Source organism: Pseudophryne corroboree, chromosome 11 (genome assembly GCF_028390025.1).
Source record: "Pseudophryne corroboree isolate aPseCor3 chromosome 11, aPseCor3.hap2, whole genome shotgun sequence".
NCBI classification, from domain to species: Eukaryota; Metazoa; Chordata; class Amphibia; order Anura; family Myobatrachidae; genus Pseudophryne; species Pseudophryne corroboree.
Genome location: NC_086454.1, coordinates 44,512,887 through 44,533,282, shown reverse-complemented (window position 1 = coordinate 44,533,282; position 20,396 = coordinate 44,512,887). Strand labels below are relative to the sequence as shown.

General features: G+C 51.1%; 1 protein-coding gene across 1 annotated transcript in view; it reads right to left on the bottom strand.

The window, feature by feature from the left end:
• OTOG (otogelin) overlaps positions 1–20,396 on the bottom strand; it is a 416,567-nt gene that overhangs the window by 164,690 nt on the left and 231,481 nt on the right. The window contains exon 33 of the mRNA XM_063944165.1: positions 912–1,029. Coding sequence (XP_063800235.1) covers positions 912–1,029 — 118 coding nt within the window. The remainder of the gene's footprint in view (positions 1–911; positions 1,030–20,396) is intronic.

Here is a 20,396-nt window from a genome sequence, read left to right as displayed (position 1 = left end):
TCCTGTGCAGACAGATCAACACTGCTGTGACACTTCCCCCATGTAGAACTGGGTGTGGTTCATAGGGTTGACCACATTTAGGTCGGCAGTGTCTAGGTCGACCACCCAAAATAGGTCGACACAAGCATTAGGTTAACATGAGCAAGGTAGACATGACAAAATGTCGACATTCTTCCTTTTTTTTTAAGCGTCGTTTTCTTCATAGAGTGACCGGGAAACCTAATTAGTGCACCGTGTCCGCTCGCCATGCTTCGGGACAGGTTACCGTTCCCAATGTAGCCCACGTGGATCGTAAAGTATGAAAAAGTTCAAAAAAAATGAAGAAAAATAAATAAATCGTGAAAAACACATGTTGACCTTTTGTCATGTCGACCTAGGACATGTCAACCTAGTGACCATGTCGACCTAGAAACCCTGTCGACCTAATGCATGTTGACCAACAGTGGTCAACCTAGTGACAGTCGACCTAAGTGTGGTCGACCGAGAGACCGGATACCGTAGAACTAGTCCCTTACTCAGCATAACCGGGAAACGAGCAATACAGAACTGCTGCAGTTAGTGTCAGGTATAAATGGTCAAACAGCCTTTAACGCAAACAAAAATTTCATTATCAATTATCAATTTTTGTATGAAACAGATTAATGGTATCTTAATGCAACTTAATAGCATCATAATTTAAAAATCAGGCATAAGAGAAACATTTAATTCTCAATTAAAACTGCAACGCGTTTCACAGCCGCTTCCTCAGGCAGTGTTGAGTGAATGAATCATTTATTCAACACTTGCCTGAGGAAGTGGCCAGGTGTCATGAAACGCGTTCATACAGTATATTCAAATCCTGCCTACAGGCAACAGGGCTGTATGTCTGGACAGTGAGCTTTCTGGAAATGCAGCAGAGATAGAGGACTTACTTAGGGACATTCTGACAGTGTTCCCCTGAGGGGTCTCTGCAGGTTCTGAAACAAGCACTTGCACAAGCATCATAGCGCCACTCACAGGTAGATCGTGGAGTAACACGTGACTTGGAATCTAAAAGATAAGACAGGAAGTCAGAACTGCAAGACTGAGGACACGTGTGCGACATGGCATGCGTTATACGTGTCTGATGACTGGTGACGCACATTCTAAACCACTCTCCCTTCGACTAATGCTGCTCAAGTGGAGATTGTTAATAATTAGTACTTTTCCCCCGGTGAGCAGCACCGCACTGTTCTGATGTTTACAGTTATAGTAGTGATACTGGTTACTTTTCTCCCCACCACTATGACACTATACAATATGAGGTTATGGGGGTTTAATATTCCTGACCACAGCCCAGAACAGGAAAAGTCGTGGCATCATTTCTTATATGGTCAGATATCTGCCAATTCCCTCTGTAGAACATAAGAAGAGACAGTGTTGGACTGGGGTATGAAGGGCCCACCGGGGGGTTTTGCTGTAGGGGCCCATGCTTAAGGGTGTGGCCAGGCTCCACTGGGGCGTGGCCAGCCACCACAGACGTTTGGCTACCCATTACAGAGTACATGTCCTGTTCCCCTTGGTAAATATATACTAAACCATATTCTTGTGAAGTATAATGTAACATAAGTATAATGCATAATTCAAGTGCACTAGGATAGAGTCTGAAACCTGATCTCTAAAGGAGAAGGAGGGCCCACAGGCAGTGGGGCCCACCGGTGGTTTCCCCTGTTCCCCTGTGGGCCAGTCCGACCCTGAGAAGAGACCTAAATGGCATCTCCTATATACTGTATTAGCCCTGTGACTCTGTGCCTGCATTTCTAACGCTGGGCGGAGTCACAGTCACAGATCTGGGTGGCTGGATGCAGGCCAGGAACAGTCCCCTCCCTCGGTCCGCCCATCCCCGCCCAGTTCCCTCCCCATCTCCGCCCACTCCCCTCTCTCCCCGTACATTCCCTGCACCCTGGTGACACGGCAGCCGGTGACTGCTCAGCTGCCGCACAGTCCGGAGGGGAATGCCGTGGACGACCTCTGACTGGCGCCCCCCTCCCACCCGCGGCACCCACAGCCTTCACAACATCCGCCACCCACCCGCGGCACACGCCCCGCACCCTCCCACCCGCGGCACCCACACCTGCAGCACCCCCCACCCGCAGCACTCACTCCCCCACCCATAGCACCCACATCTGCAGCACCCCCCACCCGCGGCACTCCCGCCCCTCCCCCACCCATGGCAGCCACATCTGCAGCACCCCCCGCCCCTCCCCCACCCGGCACTCCCGCCCCTCCCCCACCCATGTCAGCCACATCTGCAGCACTCCCTGCCCCTCCCCCACCTGCGGCACTCCGACCCCACCCCCATACCCACCAATCCTCCCTGCACCATAAAACCCGCCCGCCCCTCCCCCACCCGCGGCACCCACAGTATCCACCACATCCACCCCCACCCGCGGCATCCACCACATCTGCCTCGCACCCCCTACCCCACCCATAGCACCCACACCCGCAACACCCCCCACCCCTCCCACACCCACGGCACTCCTGCCCCCACCCGCAGAACCCCCCGCCCCTCCTCCACCCACGACACCCACCACATCCGTCCCCTGCACATGCCCCCACCCCTATCACCCACAACCCGCAAACCCCCACCCGCAGTACTCCTGCACCTCCCCCACCTCTCCCCCCGCTACACCCCCGCACCCTCTCCTACCCCAACCCACCCCCATACCCACCTCTCCGCCCCCCCCACACCCTCCACTCCACCCGCACCTCCCCCACCAGTGGCACCCACAGCATCCATCACATCCGCCCCCACCCACGGCACACGACCCTCCCCCACCCGTAGCACCCACACCCGCAGCACCCACCACCCCTCCCCAACCCGCGGCACCCCCATACCCACCTCTCCCCCCCGCTACACCCCTGCATCCTCCACTCCACCCGCCGCACCAACAGCATCCACCACATCTGCCCCAACTGCTGCACTTTCCCCCCCTCCCACCCACAGCATCCACCACACCCCCCTCCCACCCGCGGCACTCCCACTTCCTCCCCCACCCGTAGCACCCACACCCGCAGTACCCCCCGCCCCCTCCCCTGCCCACAGCGCAACCGGACCCACAGCGCAACCGGACCCCAACCACACCCCCGCAGCCGCCACTCCCCCAACCACAGCACCTCCGGCCCCCTCCTCCACCCACATCATCTATACACACCTTCCCCATTCGTGGACCTACCACACCTCCCCCACCCGCAGCACCTCTAGACCACCTCCCACAGCACCTCCGGACCCCATCCACGGTTCCCCTGCAGCCACCCCTCCACCTTCTAGAACCTATCACCCAACCTCACCCCCCTGCAACCCCACCTCCCCAAACACCCCCCCCCACTACATCGCCCTTCCCCCATGCACACCACCTCCAGTCCCCCTCCTTCATCCACAGCCCCCCCTCCCCCACCCCTCCCCCACCCCCAGCATCTACACTCCCCTTCTGCACCCGCACCCCCCCCACCCACAGCACCTCTAGACCCCCACCCCATCTACGCCCCCTCCACACCTACCCCTCCCCCACCCACAGCACCTCTGCACCCTTTCCGCCATCCGTGCCACTGCACCCACCCCTCCACCACCCGCAACACCTCTGGACCCCTCTCGCACCCACCCCTCCACCACACGTAGCACCTTGGACACCATCCACAGCCGCTACAAGTGATTTCCTGAATCGGGGTGATCAGCGGCATGGATAGGCACCTCTGGATAGGCATAGGCACCACTGAACCCACCCTCCCTCTAAACCCCCCCCACACACACTGAACTTCTGTGAGTATAGTTGCTACCAATGGACATTGGATTAATGAAAAAAATAAGAATTTACTTACCGATAATTCTATTTCTCGGAGTCCGTAGTGGATGCTGGGGTTCCTGAAAGGACCATGGGGAATAGCGGCTCCGCAGGAGACAGGGCACAAAAAGTAAAGCTTTAGGATCAGGTGGTGTGCACTGGCTCCTCCCCCTATGACCCTCCTCCAAGCCTCAGTTAGGATACTGTGCCCGGACGAGCGTACACAATAAGGAAGGATTTTGAATCCCGGGTAAGACTCATACCAGCCACACCAATTACACTGTACAACCTGTGATCTGAACCCAGTTAACAGTATGATAACAGCGGAGCCTCTGAAAAGATGGCTCACAACAATAATAACCCGATTTTTGTAACTATGTACAAGTATTGCAGATAATCCGCACTTGGGATGGGCGCCCAGCATCCACTACGGACTCCGAGAAATAGAATTATCGGTAAGTAAATTCTTATTTTCTCTATCGTCCTAGTGGATGCTGGGGTTCCTGAAAGGACCATGGGGATTATACCAAAGCTCCCAAACGGGCGGGAGAGTGCGGATGACTCTGCAGCACCGAATGAGAGAACTCCAGGTCCTCCTCAGCCAGGGTATCAAATTTGTAGAATTTAGCAAACGTGTTTGCCCCTGACCAAGTAGCTGCTCGGCAAAGTTGTAAAGCCGAGACCCCTCGGGCAGCCGCCCAAGATGAGCCCACTTTCCTTGTGGAATGGGCTTTTACTGATTTTGGCTGTGGCAATCCTGCCACAGAATGTGCAAGCTGAATTGTACTACAAATCCAACGAGCAATCGTCTGCTTAGAAGCAGGAGCACCCAGCTTGTTGGGTGCATACAGGATAAACAGCGAGTCAGATTTTCTGACTCCAGCCGTCCTGGAAACATATATTTTCAAGGCCCTGACAACGTCAAGCAACTTAGAGTCCTCTAAGTCCCTGGTAGCCGCAGGTACCACAATAGGTTGGTTCATGTGAAATGCAGAAACCACCTTAGGTAGAAATTGAGGACGAGTCCTCAATTCCGCCCTGTCAGAATGAAAAATTAAGTAAGGGCTTTTATATGATAAAGCCGCCAATTCTGACACACGCCTGGCTGAAGCCAAGGCTAACAGCATCGACACCTTCCATGTGAGATATTTTAAGTCCACAGTGGAAAGTGGTTCAAACCAATGTGACTTTAGAAAACTCAACACCACATTGAGATCCCAAGGTGCCACTGGAGGCACAAAAGGAGGCTGTATGTGCAGGACCCCTTTTACAAATGTCTGAACTTCAGGTACTGAAGCCAGTTCTTTCTGGAAGAAAATCGACAGGGCCGAAATTTGAACCTTAATGGACCCTAATTTTAGGCCCATAGACAGTCCTGTTTGCAGGAAATGAAGGAAACGACCCAGTTGAAATTCCTCTGTAGGGGCCTTCTTGGCCTCACACCACGCAACATATTTACGCCAAATGCGGTGATAATGTTTTGCGGTTACGTCCTTCCTGGCTTTGACCAGAGTAGGGATGACTTCTTCTGGAATGCCTTTTTCCCTCAGGATCCGGCGTTCAACCGCCATGCCGTCAAACGCAGCCGCGGTAAGTCTTGGAACAGACAAGGCTCCTGCAGTAGCAGGTCCTTTCTTAGAGGTAGAGGCCACGGTTCGTCCGTGAGCATCTCTTGAAGTTCCGGGTACCAAGTCCGTCTTGGCCAATCCGGAACCACGAGTATAGTTCTTACTCCTCTCCTTCTTATGATTCTCAGTACTTTTGGTATGAGAGGCAGAGAAGGGAACACATACACTGACTGGTACACCCACGGCGTTACCAGAGCGTCCACTGCTATTGCCAGAGGGTCCCTTGACCTTGCGCAATATCTGTCCAGTTTTTTGTTGAGGCGGGACGCCATCATGTCCACCTTTGGTTTTTCCCAACGGTTTACAATCAGGTGGAAGACTTCTGGGTGAAGCCCCAACTCTCCCGGGTGAAGGTCGTGTCTGCTGAGGAAGTCTGCTTCCCAGTTGTCCACTCCCGGAATGAATACTGCTGACAGTGCTATCACATGATTTTCCGCCCAGCGCAGAATCCTTGCAGCTTCTGCCATTGCCCTCCTGCTTCTCGTGCCGCCCTGTCTGTTTACGTGGGCGACTGACGTGATGTTGTCCGATTGGATCAACACCGCCTGACCCTGAAGCAGAGGTTTTGCTTGACTTAGGGCATTGTAAATGGCCCTTAGTTCCAGAATGTTTATATGAAGAGACGTTTCCAGGCTTGACCACAGGCCCTGGAAATTCCTTCCCTGTGTGACTGCTCCCCAGCCTCTCAGGCTGGCATCCGTGGTTACCAGGATCCAATCCTGAATGCCAAATCTGCGGCCCTCTAGTAGATGAGCACTCTGCAGCCACCACAGGAGAGACACCCTTGTCCTTGGCGACAGGGTTATCCGCTGATGCATCTGCAGATGCGATCCGGACCATTTGTCCAGTAGATCCCACTGAAATGTTCTTGCATGGAATCTTCCGAATGGAATCGCTTCGTAAGAAGCCACCATTTTCCCCAGGACCCTCGTGCACTGATGCACTGAGACCTGTCCTGGTTTTAGGAGGTTCCTGACTAGCTCGGATAACTCCCTGGCCTTCTCCTCCGGGAGAAACACCTTCTTCTGGACTGTGTCCAGAATCATTCCTAGGAACAGTAGACGTGTCGTTGGAATCAGCTGCGATTTTGGAATATTTAGAATCCACCCGTGCTGACGTAACACTACCTGAGATAGTGCTACTCCGACTTCTAACTGTTCCCTGGATCTTGCCCTTATCAGGAGATCGTCCAAGTAAGGGATAATTAAAATGTCTTTTCTTCTTAGAAGAATCATCATTTCGGCCATTACCTTGGTAAAGACCCGAGGTGCCGTGGACAATCCAAACGGCAGCGTCTGAAACTGATAATGACAGTTTTGTACTACAAACCTGAGGTACCCTTGGTGAGAAGGGTATATCGGGACGTGGAGATAAGCATCCTTGATGTCCAGAGACACCATATAGTCCCCTTCTTCCAGGTTTGCTATCACTGCTCTGAGTGACTCCATCTTGAATTTGAACCTTTTTATGTAAGTGTTCAAGGATTTCAGATTTAAAATTGGTCTCACCGAGCCGTCCGGCTTCGGTACCACAAACAGCGTGGAATAATACCCCTTTCCTTGTTGCAGGAGGGGTACCTTGATTATCACCTGCTGGGAATACAGCTTGTGAATGGCTGCCAAAACTGCCTCCCTGTCGGAGGGAGACTTTGGTAAAGCAGACTTCAGGAAACGACGAGGGGGAAACGCCTCGAATTCCAGTTTGTACCCCTGCGATACTACCTGTAGAATCCAGGGATCCACTTGCGAGTGAGCCCACTGCGCGTTGAAATTCTTGAGACGGGCCCCCACCATATCTGAGTCTGCTTGTAAAGCCCCAGCGTCATGCTGAAGACTTGGCAGAAGCAGGGGAGGGCTTCTGCTCCTGTGAAGCGGCTGCATGGTGCAGTCTTTTTCCTCTTCCTCTGCCCCGGGGCAGAAAAGAGTGGCCTTTTGCTCGCTTGTACTTATGGGAACGAAAGGACTGAGTTTGAAAAGACGGTGTCTTTTTCTGCTGATGTGGAGTGACCTGGGGTAAAAAGGTGGATTTTCCAGCCGTTGCCGTGGCCACCAGGTCCGATAGACCAGCCCCAAATAACTCCTCCCCTTTATACGGCAATACTTCCATGTGTCGTTTGGAATCCGCATCCCCTGACCACTGTCGCGTCCATAACGCTCTTTTGGCAGAGATGGACATAGCACTTATTCTTGATGCCAGGGTGCAAATATCCCTCTGTGCATCACGCATATATAGTAGTGCATCCTTTAAATGTTCTATAGTTAACAAAATATTGTCCCTATCCAGGGTATCAATATTCTCGGTCAGGGAATCCGACCATGCGACTCCAGCACTGCACATCCAGGCTGAGGCGATTGCTGGTCGCAGTATAACACCAGTATGTGTGTATATACTTTTTAGGATATTTTCCAGCCTTCTATCAGCTGGTTCTTTGAGGGTAGCCGTATCAGGAGACGATAACGCTACTTGTTTTGATAAACGTGTGAGCGCCTTATCTACCCTAGGGGGTGTTTCCCAACGCGCCCTAACCTCTGGCGGGAAAGGATATAATGCTAATAATTTTTTAGAAATTAGCTGTTTTTTATCGGGGGAAACCCACGCTTTTTCACACACCTCATTTATTTCCTCTGACTCAGGAAAAAATATTGGTAGTTTTTTCTCTCCCCACATAATACCCTTCTTTGTGGTACTTGTAGTGTCAGAAAGGTTCAATGCCTCTTTCATTGCCGTGATCATGTAACGTGTGGCCCTACTGGACATTACGTTTGTCTCGTCACCGTCGACACTAGACTCAGTATCTGTGTCAGGGTCTGTGTCGACCCACTGAGGTAACGGGCGTTTTAGCGCCCCTGACGGTGTCTGAGACGCCTGGACAGGCACTAATTGATTTGCCGGCTGTCTCATGTCGTCAACAGTTTTCTGCAAATTGCTGACATTATCACTTAATTGTTTAAATACAATCATCCAGTCAGGTGTCGACTCCCTAGGGGGTGACATCACCAACACAGGCAACTGCTCCGCCTCCACATAATTTTCCTCCTCATACATGTCGACACACGCGTACCGACACACAGCACACACACCGGGAATGCTCTGATAGAGGACAGGACCCCACTTAGCCCTTTGGAGAGACAGAGGTAGAGTCTGCCAGCACACACCCAGCGCTATATATATATATATACAGGGATAACCTTATATAAGTGTTATTCCCTTATAGCTGCTGTTATTATCGTTATTTGCTGCCAAAAATGCCCCCCCTTCTCTTTTTTACCCTGATTCTGAAGCAGGACTGCAGGGGAGAGTCAGGGAGCCGTCCTTCCAGCGGAGCTGTGAGGGAAAATGGCGCTTGTGTGCTGAGGAGATAGGCTCCGCCCCTTCACGACGTCCTTATCTCCCGCTTTTCTGTGTAAAATGGCAGGGGATTAAAATACATCCATATAGCCCAGGAGCTATATGTGATGTATTCTGTTTTGCCAGCTAAGGTATTCCGTTATATTGCGTCTCAGGGCGCTCCCCCCCCAGCGCCCTGCACCCTCAGTGACCGGAGTGTGAAGTGTGCTGAGAGCAATGGCGCACAGCTGCGGTGCTGTGCGCTACCTTAGTCTGAAGACAGGATGTCTTCTGCCGCCGATTTCACCGGACCTCTTCGTCTCTTCTGGCTCTGTAAGGGGGACGGCGGCGCGGCTCCGGTGACCCATCCAGGCTGAACCTGTGATCGTCCCTCTGGAGCTAGTGTCCAGTAGCCTAAGAAACCCGATCCACTCTGCACTCAGGTGAGTCCGTTTCTTCTCCCCTTAGTCCCACGATGCAGTGAGCCTGTTGCCAGCAGGACTCACTGAAAATAAAAAAACCTAACTAAACTTTTATTCTAAGCAGCTCAGGAGAGCCACCTAGATTGCACCCTTCTCGGCCGGGCACAAAAATCTAACTGAGGCTTGGAGGAGGGTCATAGGGGGAGGAGCCAGTGCACACCACCTGATCCTAAAGCTTTACTTTTTGTGCCCTGTCTCCTGCGGAGCCGCTATTCCCCATGGTCCTTTCAGGAACCCCAGCATCCACTAGGACGATAGAGAAAATAAGATTTTACTTACCGATAAATCTATTTCTCGTAGTCCGTAGTGGATGCTGGGACTCCGTAAGGACCATGGGGAATAGCGGCTCCGCAGGAGACAGGGCACAAAATAAAAGCTTGAGATATCAGGTGGTGTGCACTGGCTCCTCCCCCTATGACCCTCCTCCAAGCCAGTTAGGATACTGTGCCCGGACGAGCGTACATAATAAGGAAGGATATTGAATCCCGGGTAAGACTCATACCAGCCACACCAATCACACCGTACAACTCGTGATCTGAACCCAGTTAACAGTATGATAAATTTAAAGGAGCCTCTGAAAGGATGGCTCAACAATAATAACCCGAATTTTTTGTAACAATAACTATATACAAGTATTGCAGACAATCCGCACTAGGGATGGGCGCCCAGCATCCACTACGGACTACGAGAAATAGATTTATCGGTAAGTAAAATCTTATTTTCTCTAACGTCCTAAGTGGATGCTGGGACTCCGTAAGGACCATGGGGATTATACCAAAGCTCCCAAACGGGCGGGAGAGTGCGGATGACTCTGCAGCACCGAATGAGAGAACTCCAGGTCCTCCTCAGCCAGGGTATCAAATTTGTAGAATTTAGCAAACGTGTTTGCCCCTGACCAAGTAGCTGCTCGGCAAAGTTGTAAAGCCGAGACCCCTCGGGCAGCCGCCCAAGATGAGCCCACTTTCCTTGTGGAATGGGCTTTTACTGATTTTGGCTGTGGCAATCCTGCCACGGAATGTGCAAGCTGAATTGTACTACAAATCCAACGAGCAATCGTCTGCTTTGAAGCAGGAGCACCCAGCTTGTTGGGTGCATACAGGATAAACAGCGAGTCAGTTTTCCTGACTCCAGCCGTCCTGGAAACATATATTTTCAAGGCCCTGACAACGTCCAGCAACTTAGAGTCCTCTAAGTCCCTAGTAGCCGCAGGTACCACAATAGGTTGGTTCATGTGAAATGCAGAAACCACCTTAGGTAGAAATTGAGGACGAGTCCTCAATTCCGCCCTGTCAGAATGAAAATTTAGGTAAGGGCTTTTACATGATAAAGCCGCCAATTCTGACACACGCCTAGCTGAAGCCAAGGCCAACAGCATCGACACCTTCCACGTGAGATATTTTAAATCTACCGTAGACAATGGTTCAAACCAGTGTGATTTTAGAAATCTCAACACAACATTGAGATCCCAAGGTGCCACTGGAGGCACAAAAGGAGGCTGTATGTGCAGCACCCCTTTCACAAATGTCTGAACTTCAGGTACTGAAGCCAGTTCTTTCTGGAAGAATATCGACAGGGCCGAAATTTGAACCTTAATGGACCCTAATTTTAGGCCCATAGACAGTCCTGTTTGCAGTGTGTAGGGGCCTTCTTGGCCTCACACCACGCAACATATTTACGCCAAATGCGGTGATAATGTTTTGCGGTTACTTCCTTTCTGGCTTTTACCAGAGTAGGGATGACTTCTTCTGGAATGCCCTTGTCCTTCAGGATCCGGCGTTCAACCGCCATGCCGTCAAACGCAGCCGCGGTAAGTCTTGGAACAGACAAGGCCCCTGCAGTAGCAGGTCCTGTCTTAGAGGTAGAGGCCACGGTTCGTCCGTGAGCATCTCTTGAAGTTCCGGGTACCAAGACCTTCTTGGCCAATCCGGAACCACGAGTATAGTTCTTACTCCTCTCCTTCTTATGATTCTCAATACTTTCGGTATGAGGGGCAGAGGAGGGAATACATACACTGACTGGTACACCCACGGCGTTACCAGAGCGTCCACTGCTATTGCCTGAGGGTCCCTTGACCTGGCGCAATATCTGTCCAGTTTTTTGTTTAGACGTGACGCCATCATGTCCACCTTTGGTCTTTCCCAACGGTTTACAATTTGGTGGAAGACTTCTGGGTGAAGTCCCCACTCTCCCGGGTGAAGGTCGTGTCTGCTGAGGAAGTCTGCTTCCCAGTTGTCCACTCCCGGAATGAACACTGCTGACAGTGCTATCACATGATTTTCCGCCCAGCGAAGAATCCTTGCAGTTTCTGCCATTGCCCTCCTGCTTCTCGTGCCGCCCTGTCTGTTTATGTGGGCGACTGACGTGATGTTGTCCGACTGGATCAACACCGCCTGACCCTGAAGCAGAGGTTTTGCTTGAATTAAGGCATTGTAAATGGCCCTTAGTTCTAGAATGTTTATATGAAGAGATGTTTCCATGCTTGACCACAAGCCCTGGAAATTCCTTCCCTGTGTGACTGCTCCCCAGCCTCTCAGGCTGGCATCCGTGGTTACCAGGATCCAATCCTGAATGCCAAATCTGCGGCCCTCTAGTAGATGAGCCCTCTGAAGCCACCACAGGAGAGACACCCTTGTCCTTGCCGACAGGGTTATCCGTTGATGCATCTGAAGATGCGATCCGGACCATTTTCCCAGTAGATCCCACTGAAAAGTTCTTGCATGGAATCTTCCGAATGGAATCGCTTCGTAAGAAGCCACCATTTTTCCCAGGACCCTTGTGCACTGATGCACTGAGACCTGTCCTGGTTTTAGGAGGTTCCTGACTAGCTCGGATAACTCCCTGGCCTTCTCCTCCGGGAGAAACACCTTCTTCTGGACTGTGTCCAGAATCATTCCTAAGAACAGTAGACGTGTCGTTGGAATCAGCTGCGATTTTGGAATATTTAAAATCCATCCGTGCTGACTTAGCACTACCTGAGATAGTGCCACTCCGACTTCTAACTGTTCCTTGGTTCTTGCCCTTATCAGGAGATCGTCCAAGTAAGGGATAATTAAGATGCCTTTTCTTCGTAGAAGAATCATCATTTCGGCCATTACCTTGGTAAAGACCCGAGGCGCCGTGGACAATCCAAACGGCAGCGTCTGAAACTGATAATGACAGTTTTGTACTACAAACCTGAGGTACCCTTAGTGAGAAGGATATATTGGGACGTGGAGATAAGCATCCTTGATGTCCAGCGACACCATATAGTCCCCCTCTTCCAGGTTCGCTATCACCGCTCTGAGTGACTCCATCTTGAATTTGAACCTTTTTATGTAAGTGTTCAAAGATTTTAGATTTAATATTGGTCTCACCGAGCCGTCCGGCTTCGGTACCACAAATAGTGTGGAATAATACCCCTTCCCCTGTTGTAAGAGGGGTACCTTGATTATCACCTGCTGGGAGTACAGCTTGTGAATGGCTTCCAGAACTGCCTCCCTGTCGGAGGGAGACTTTGGTAAAGCAGACTTCAGGAACCGATGAGGAGGAAACGCCTCGAATTCCAGTTTGTACCCCTGTGATACTACCTGTAGAATCCAGGGATCCACTTGCGAGTGAGCCCACTGCGCGTTGAAATACTTGAGACGGGCCCCCACCGTGTCTGAGTCTGCTTGTAAAGCCCCAGCGTCATGCTGAAGACTTGGCAGAAGCAGGGGAGGGCTTCTGCTCCTGGGAAGCGGCTGCATGGTGCTGCCTTTTTCCTCTTCCTCTGCCCTTGGGCAGAAAAGAGTGACCTTTTGCTCGCTTGTACTTATGGGAACGAAAGGACTGAGTTTGAAAAGACTGTGTCTTTTTCTGTTGATGTGAAGTAACCTGGGGTAAAAAGGTGGATTTTCCAGCCGTTGCCGTGGCCACCAGGTCTGTTAGACCAGCCCCAAATAACTCCTCCCCCTTATACGGCAATACTTCCATGTGCCGTTTGGAATCTGCGTCCCCTGACCACTGTCTGGTCCATAATGCTCTTCTGGCAGAGATGGACATTGCGCTTACTCTTGATGCCAGGGTACAAATATCCCTCTGCGCATCACGCATATATAGCAATGCATCCTTTAAATGTTCTATAGTTAACAGAATATTGTCCCTATCCAGGGTATCAATATTCTCAGTCAGGGAATCCGCCCATGCGACTCCAGCACTGCACATCCAGGCTGATGCGATTGCTGGTCGCAGTATAACACCAGTATGTGTGTATATACTTTTCAGGATATTTTCCAGCCTCCTATCAGCTGGTTCTTTGAGGGTGGCCGTATCAGGGGACGGTAACGCTACTTGTTTAGATAAACGTGTGAGCGCCTTATCTACCCTAGGGGGTGTTTCCCACCGTGCCCTAACCTCTGGCGGGAAAGGGTATAGTGCTAATAACTTATTAGAAATTAGCTGTTTTTTATCGGGGGAAACCCACGCTTTATCACACACCTCATTTATTTCCTCAGACTCAGGAAAAACTATTGGCAGTTTTTTCACACCCCACATAATACCCGCCTTTGAGGTATTTGTAGTGTCAGAAAGGTTTAATGCCTCTTTCATTGCCGTGATCATGTAACGTGTGGCCCTACTGGACATTACGTTTGTCTCGTCACCGTCGACACTAGATTCAGTATCTGTATCTGGATCCGTGTCGACCCACTGAGGTAGCGGCCGTTTTAGGGCCCCTGAGGGTGTCTGAGACGCCTGAACAGGCACTAATTGATTTGCCGGCTTTCTCATGTCGTCAACAGTTTTTTGTAAATTGCTGACATTATCACTTAATTGCTTAAACACAATCATCCAGTCAGGTGTCGACTCCCTAGGGGGTGACATCACTAACACAGGCAACTGCTCCGCCTCCACCTCATTTTCCTCCTCATACATGTCGACACACGCGTACCGACACACAGCACACACACCGGGAATGCTCTGATAGAGGACAGGACCCCACTTAGCCCTTTGGAGAGACAGAGGGAGAGTCTGCCAGCACACACCCAGCGCTATATATATACAGGGATAACCTTATATAAGTGTTAATCCCTTATAGCTGCTGTTAATCTAGTTATTTGCTGCCAAAATGCCCCCCCTTCTCTTTTTTACCCTGAATCAGATGCAGTACTGCAGGGGAGAATCAGGGAGCCGTCCTTCCAGCGGAGCGGTGAGGGAATAATGGCGCCAGTGTGCTGAGGAGATAGGCCCCGCCCCTTCACGACGTCCTTAACTCCCGCTTTTTTGTGTAAAATGGCAGGGGGAAAAATACATCCATATAGCCCTGGAGCTATATGTGATGTATTCCTTTTGCCAGCTAAGGTATATGTGTGTTATATTGCGTCTCAGGGCGCTCCCCCCCAGCGCCCTGCACCCTCAGTGACCGGAGTGTGAAGTGTGCTGAGAGCAATGGCGCACAGCTGCGGTGCTGTGTGCTACCTTAGTCTTGAAGACAGGATGTCTTCTGCCGCCGCTTTCACCGTACCTTCGTCTCTTCTGGCTCTGTAAGGGGGACGGCGGCGCGGCTCCGGTGACCCATCCAGGCTGAACCTGTGATCGTCCCTCTGGAGCTAACGTCCAGTAGCCTAAGAAGCCCAATCCACTCTGCACTCAGGTGAGTTCGCTTCTTCTCCCCTTAGTCCCACGATGCAGTGAGCCTGTTGCCAGCAGGACTCACTGAAAATAAAAATAAAAACCTAACTAAACTTTTATTCTAAGCAGCTCTGGAGAGCTACCTAGTTTGCACCCTTCTCGGACGGGCACAAAAATCTAACTGGCTTGGAGGAGGGTCATAGGGGGAGGAGCCAGTGCACACCACCTGATATCTCAAGCTTTTATTTTGTGCCCTGTCTCCTGCGGAGCCGCTATTCCCCATGGTCCTTACGGAGTCCCAGCATCCACTTAGGACGTTAGAGAAAAAGTAATACTGTGGCCATTATGTGTCTAAGCGACACTGCTACATGTGGCCATTGTGTATAAGTGGCACAGCTCCCTGTGGCCACTGTGTGTATACGCGGCTCTGGTACCAGTGGCCATTGTGTGTATAAGTGGTGGTGCTACCAGTGGCCATTGTGTGTATAAGCGGTGCTGCTAAAAGTGGCCATTGTGTGTATAAGCGGCTCAGCTACCTGTGGCCACTGTGTGTATAAGTGCCTCTGTTACCTATGGGAATTGTGTGTAGAAGTGGCACTGCTACCTGTGGTCATTGTGTGTATAAACTGCTTTGCTACCTGTGGGCACGTTGTGTATCAACGTCTCTGCTACCTGTGGGCACTGTGTGTATCAACGTCTCTGCTACCTGTGGGCACTGTGTGTATCAGCGGCTCTGCTACCTGTGGGCACTGTGTGTATCAGCGGCTCTGCTACCTGTGGCCGCTGTGTGTATAAGCGGCGCTGCTATCTGTGGGTATTGTGTGTATAAGCTGCCCTGCTACCTCTGGCCACTGTGTGGATACATGGCTCTGATACCTGTGGCCACTGTGTGTATAAGCTGCGCTGCTACCTGTGGACACTGTGTGTATAAGCGGCTCTGCTACCTGTGGGTATTGTGTGTATAAGCGGCTCTGCTACCTGTGGGTATTGTGTGTATAAGCTGCCCTGCTACCTCTGGCCACTGTGTGGATACGTGGCTCCGTTACCTGTGGCCATTGTGTGTAAAAGCAGCTCAGCTACCTGTGTCCATTGTGTGTATACGCGGCTCTGATACCTGTGGCCACTGTGTGTATAAGCTGCGCTGCATACACTAGCAGTATATACTACACTATGTTATTCATTGTGCCCTGCGGCCACTCTTTACGCCCTCACAAAGGGTTACGCCCCTTGACAATCGCACGCAAATCGCGCGCCCTTCCCCCTTGCAATATTGACCCAATAGCAAACTTTTTTGCAGGTAATACTCCATATAATAACAATTATAGCACAGCTGAAGCCCGTGCAGGGGTTAACGGGTCGTAGCCTCTTGCAACGGTATTTTCTGTCTAACCCCTTGCCTCTCTTTATCCTCTCCCTACCACCCTGACTCTTCCTATCCTTTACAGATCGCACAGCGTTTCTGTACATTCCCTTTCTCCCCCTCCCCCACGCCTCTCTATCTTTTCTCAACCGGACACCATTTCTGTATGCCCTCTATACTGCCCTGCGTTTCTGATTCTGTTATCTACCGGCCTGCGTATGTCCATAGGTGTGCAGGGGTTAACGGGGCGTAGCCCCTAATGACGGTGTGAAGAGCGCCCGTAGGGCGCGATGAATCACCTAGTTTATATTAAGAACATGATCTGCTATCAGCGTATACATGTGCTGGTTACAGGTTACATACATTGGGGCTTATTTAGTTTTGGACACATTTTCCATTAGAACGTACAGTACATAGAAAAACACGCACATGTATATGTTCAATCAAGAGCACGCCCTGATTAGCCCAACTCATAATCACTGCATATCGTTACACCAGCTGAGAGTGAGAAGACACCGGGACTGTCTATATTACATGTATCCTGAGACTGAGGGAACACTGGCACTGTCTGTAAGACACTGGGACTGTCTGTATTACACGTGTCCTGAGAGTGAGGAGACACTGGGACTGTCTGTATTACATGTATCCTGAGAGTGAGGGAACACTGGGACTGTCTGTATTACATGTATCCTGAGTGAGGGGACACTGGGACTGTTTGTATTACATGTGTCCTGAGAGTGAGGGGACACTGGGACTGTCTATATTACATGTGTCCTGAGAGTGAGGGGACACCGGGACTGTCTGTATTACACGTGTCCTGAGAGTGAGGAGACACTGGGACTGTCTGCATTACATGTGTCCTGAGAGTGAGGGGACACTGGGACTGTCTATATTACATGTGTCCTGAGAGTGAGGGGACACTGGGACTGTCTGTATTACATGTGTCCTGAGAGTGAGGGGACACTGGGACTGTCTGTATTACATGTGTCCTGAGAGTGAGGAGACACCAGGACTGTCTGTATTACATGTGTCCTAAGAGTGAAGGGACACCGGGACTGTCTGTATTACATGTGTCCTGAGAGTGAAGGGACACCGGGACTGTCTGTATTACATGTGTCCTGAGAGTGAGGAGACACTGGGACTGTCTGTATTACACGTGTCCTGAGAGTGAGGGGACACTGGGACTGTCTGTATTACACGTGTCCTGAGAGTGAGGGGACACTGGGACTGTCTGTATTACATGTGTCCTGAGAGTGAGGAGACACTGGGACTGTCTATATTACATGCGTCCTGAGAGTGAGAGGGCACTGGGACTGTCTGTATTACATGTGTCCTGAGAGTGAGGGGATACCGGGACTGTCTGTATTACATGTGTCCTGAGAGTGAGGGGACACTGGGACTGTCTGTATTACATGTGTCCTGAGAGTGAGGAGACACCAGGACTGTCTGTATTACATGTGTCCTAAGAGTGAACGGACACCAGGACTGTCTGTATTACATGTGTCCTAAGAGTGAAGGGACACCGGGACTGTCTGTATTACATGTGTCCTGAGAGTGAAGGGACACCGGGACTGTCTGTATTACATGTGTCCTGAGAGTGAGGGGACACTGGGACTGTCTATATTACATGTGTCCTGAGAGTGAGGGGACACCGGGACTGTCTGTATTACATGTGTCCTGAGAGTGAGGAGACACTGGGACTGTCTATATTACATGTGTCCTGAGAGTGAGAGGGCACTGGGACTGTCTGTATTACATGTGTCCTGAGAGTGAGGGGACACTGGGACTGTCTGTATTACATGTGTCCTGAGAGTGAGGAGACACCAGGACTGTCTGTATTACATGTGTCCTAAGAGTGAAGGGACACCGGGACTGTCTGTATTACATGTGTCCTGAGAGTGAGGGGTCACCGGGACTGTCTGTATTACACGTGTCCTGAGAGTGAGGGGACACCGGGACTGTCTGTATTACATGTGTCCTGAGAGTGAGGAGACACTGGGACTGTCTATATTACATGTGTCCTGAGAGTGAGGGGACCCTGGGACTGTCTGTATTACATGTATACTGAGAGTGAGGGGACACTGGGACTGTCTGTATTACATGTGTCCTGAGAGTGAGGGGACACTGGGACTGTCTGTATTACATGTATACTGAGAGTGAGGGGACACTGGGACTGTCTGTATTACATGTATACTGAGAGTGAGGAGACACCGGGAATGTCTGTATTACATGTTCCCTGAGAGTGAGGGGACACTGGGACTGTCTGTATTACATGTGTCCTGAGAGTGAGGAGGCACTGGGACTGTCTGTATTACACGTATCCTGAGAGTGCGGGTACACTGGGACTGTCTGTATTACATGTGTCCTGAGAGTGAGGAGACACTAGGACTGTCTGTATTACATGTATCCTGAGAGTGAGGGGACACTGGGACTGTCTGTATTACACGTGTCCTGAGAGTGAAAGAACACTGGGACTGTCTATATTACACGTGTCCTGAGAGTGAGGACACACTGGGACTGTCTGTATTACATGTATCCTGAGAGTGAGGGGACACTGGGACTGTCTGTATTACACGTGTCCTGAGAGTAAGGGGACACTGGGACTGTCTGTATTACACGTGTCCTGAGAGTGAGGGGACACTGAGACTGTCTGTATTACATGTATCCTGAGAGTGAGGGGACACTGGGACTGTCTGTATTACATGTATCCTGAGAGTGAGGGGACACTGGGACTGTCTGCATTACACGTGTCCTGAGAGTGAGGAGACCCTGGGACTGTCTGTATTACACGTGTCCTGAGAGTGAGGGGACACTGGGACTGTCTGTATTACATGTGTCCTGAGAGTGAGGAGACACTGGGACTGTCTGTATTACATGTGTCCTGAGAGTGAGGGGACACTGGGACTGTCTGTATTACACGTGTCCTGAGAGTGAGGGGACACTGGGACTGTCTGTATTACACGTGTCCTGAGAGTGAGGAGACACTGGTACTGTCTGTATTACATGTGTCCTGAGAGTGAGGGGACACTGGGACTGTCTGTATTACACGTGTCCTGAGAGAGAGGGGAAACTGGGACTGTCTGTATTACATGTGTCCTGAGAGTGAGGAGACACTGGTACTGTCTGTATTACATGTATACTGAGAGTGAGGGGACACTGGGACTGTCTGTATTACATGTATACTGAGAGTGAGGAGACACCGGGAATGTCTGTATTACATGTTCCCTGAGAGTGAGGGGACACTGGGACTGTCTGTATTACATGTGTCCTGAGAGTGAGGAGGCACTGGGACTGTCTGTATTACACGTATCCTGAGAGTGCGGGTACACTGGGACTGTCTGTATTACATGTGTCCTGAGAGTGAGGAGACACTAGGACTGTCTGTATTACATGTATCCTGAGAGTGAGGGGACACCGGGACTGTCTATATTACACGTGTCCTGAGAGTGAGGGGACACTGGGACTGTCTGTATTACATGTATTCTGAGAGTGAGGGGACACCGGGACTGTCTATATTACACGTGTCCTGAGAGTGAGGGGACACTGGGACTGTCTGTATTACATGTATCCTGAGAGTGAGGTGACACTGGGACTGTCTGTATTACACGTGTCCTGAGAGTGAGGGGACACTGGGACTGTCTGTATTACATGTGTCCTGAGAGAGAGGGGACACTGGGACTGTCTGTATTACATGTGTCCTGAGAGTGAGGGGACACTGGGACTGTCTGAACTACATATATGATGAATTTTAATTACTTGATAACTGTGTGACCACATCCTACGTAAACACCCAAAGTTGAATATTGTCACACTGAATAGGGTCACAAGTGTTAGGCTGCGGGGGAGGAGGATTAGGTTTAGGCTGTGTGGTTTTGGGGGGTTATGTTCAGGCACCCCCAGGAAAGGGTTAGGCTGTGTGTGTGTGTGTGTGTGTGTGTGTGGGGGGGGGGGGGGGGGGGGATAGGTTTAGGCTGCGGGGAGGAAGGGTTAGGTTTAAACTGCGGGGGGGGGGGGGGGTTAGATTTAGGCACCCCCCGGAGATGGTAAGGGTTAGGCTGTGTGTGGGGTGGGGGGGGATGTTTAGGCTGCGGGGAGGAGAGCTTAGGTTTAGACACCACCAGGTAGGGTAAGGCTGCGGTCGGGGTATGGGGGAGGGAGAATGCGGGGGGGGGGGGGAGGCTGTTAGGGTAGGTTTAGGCTGCTGTGAGGGAGG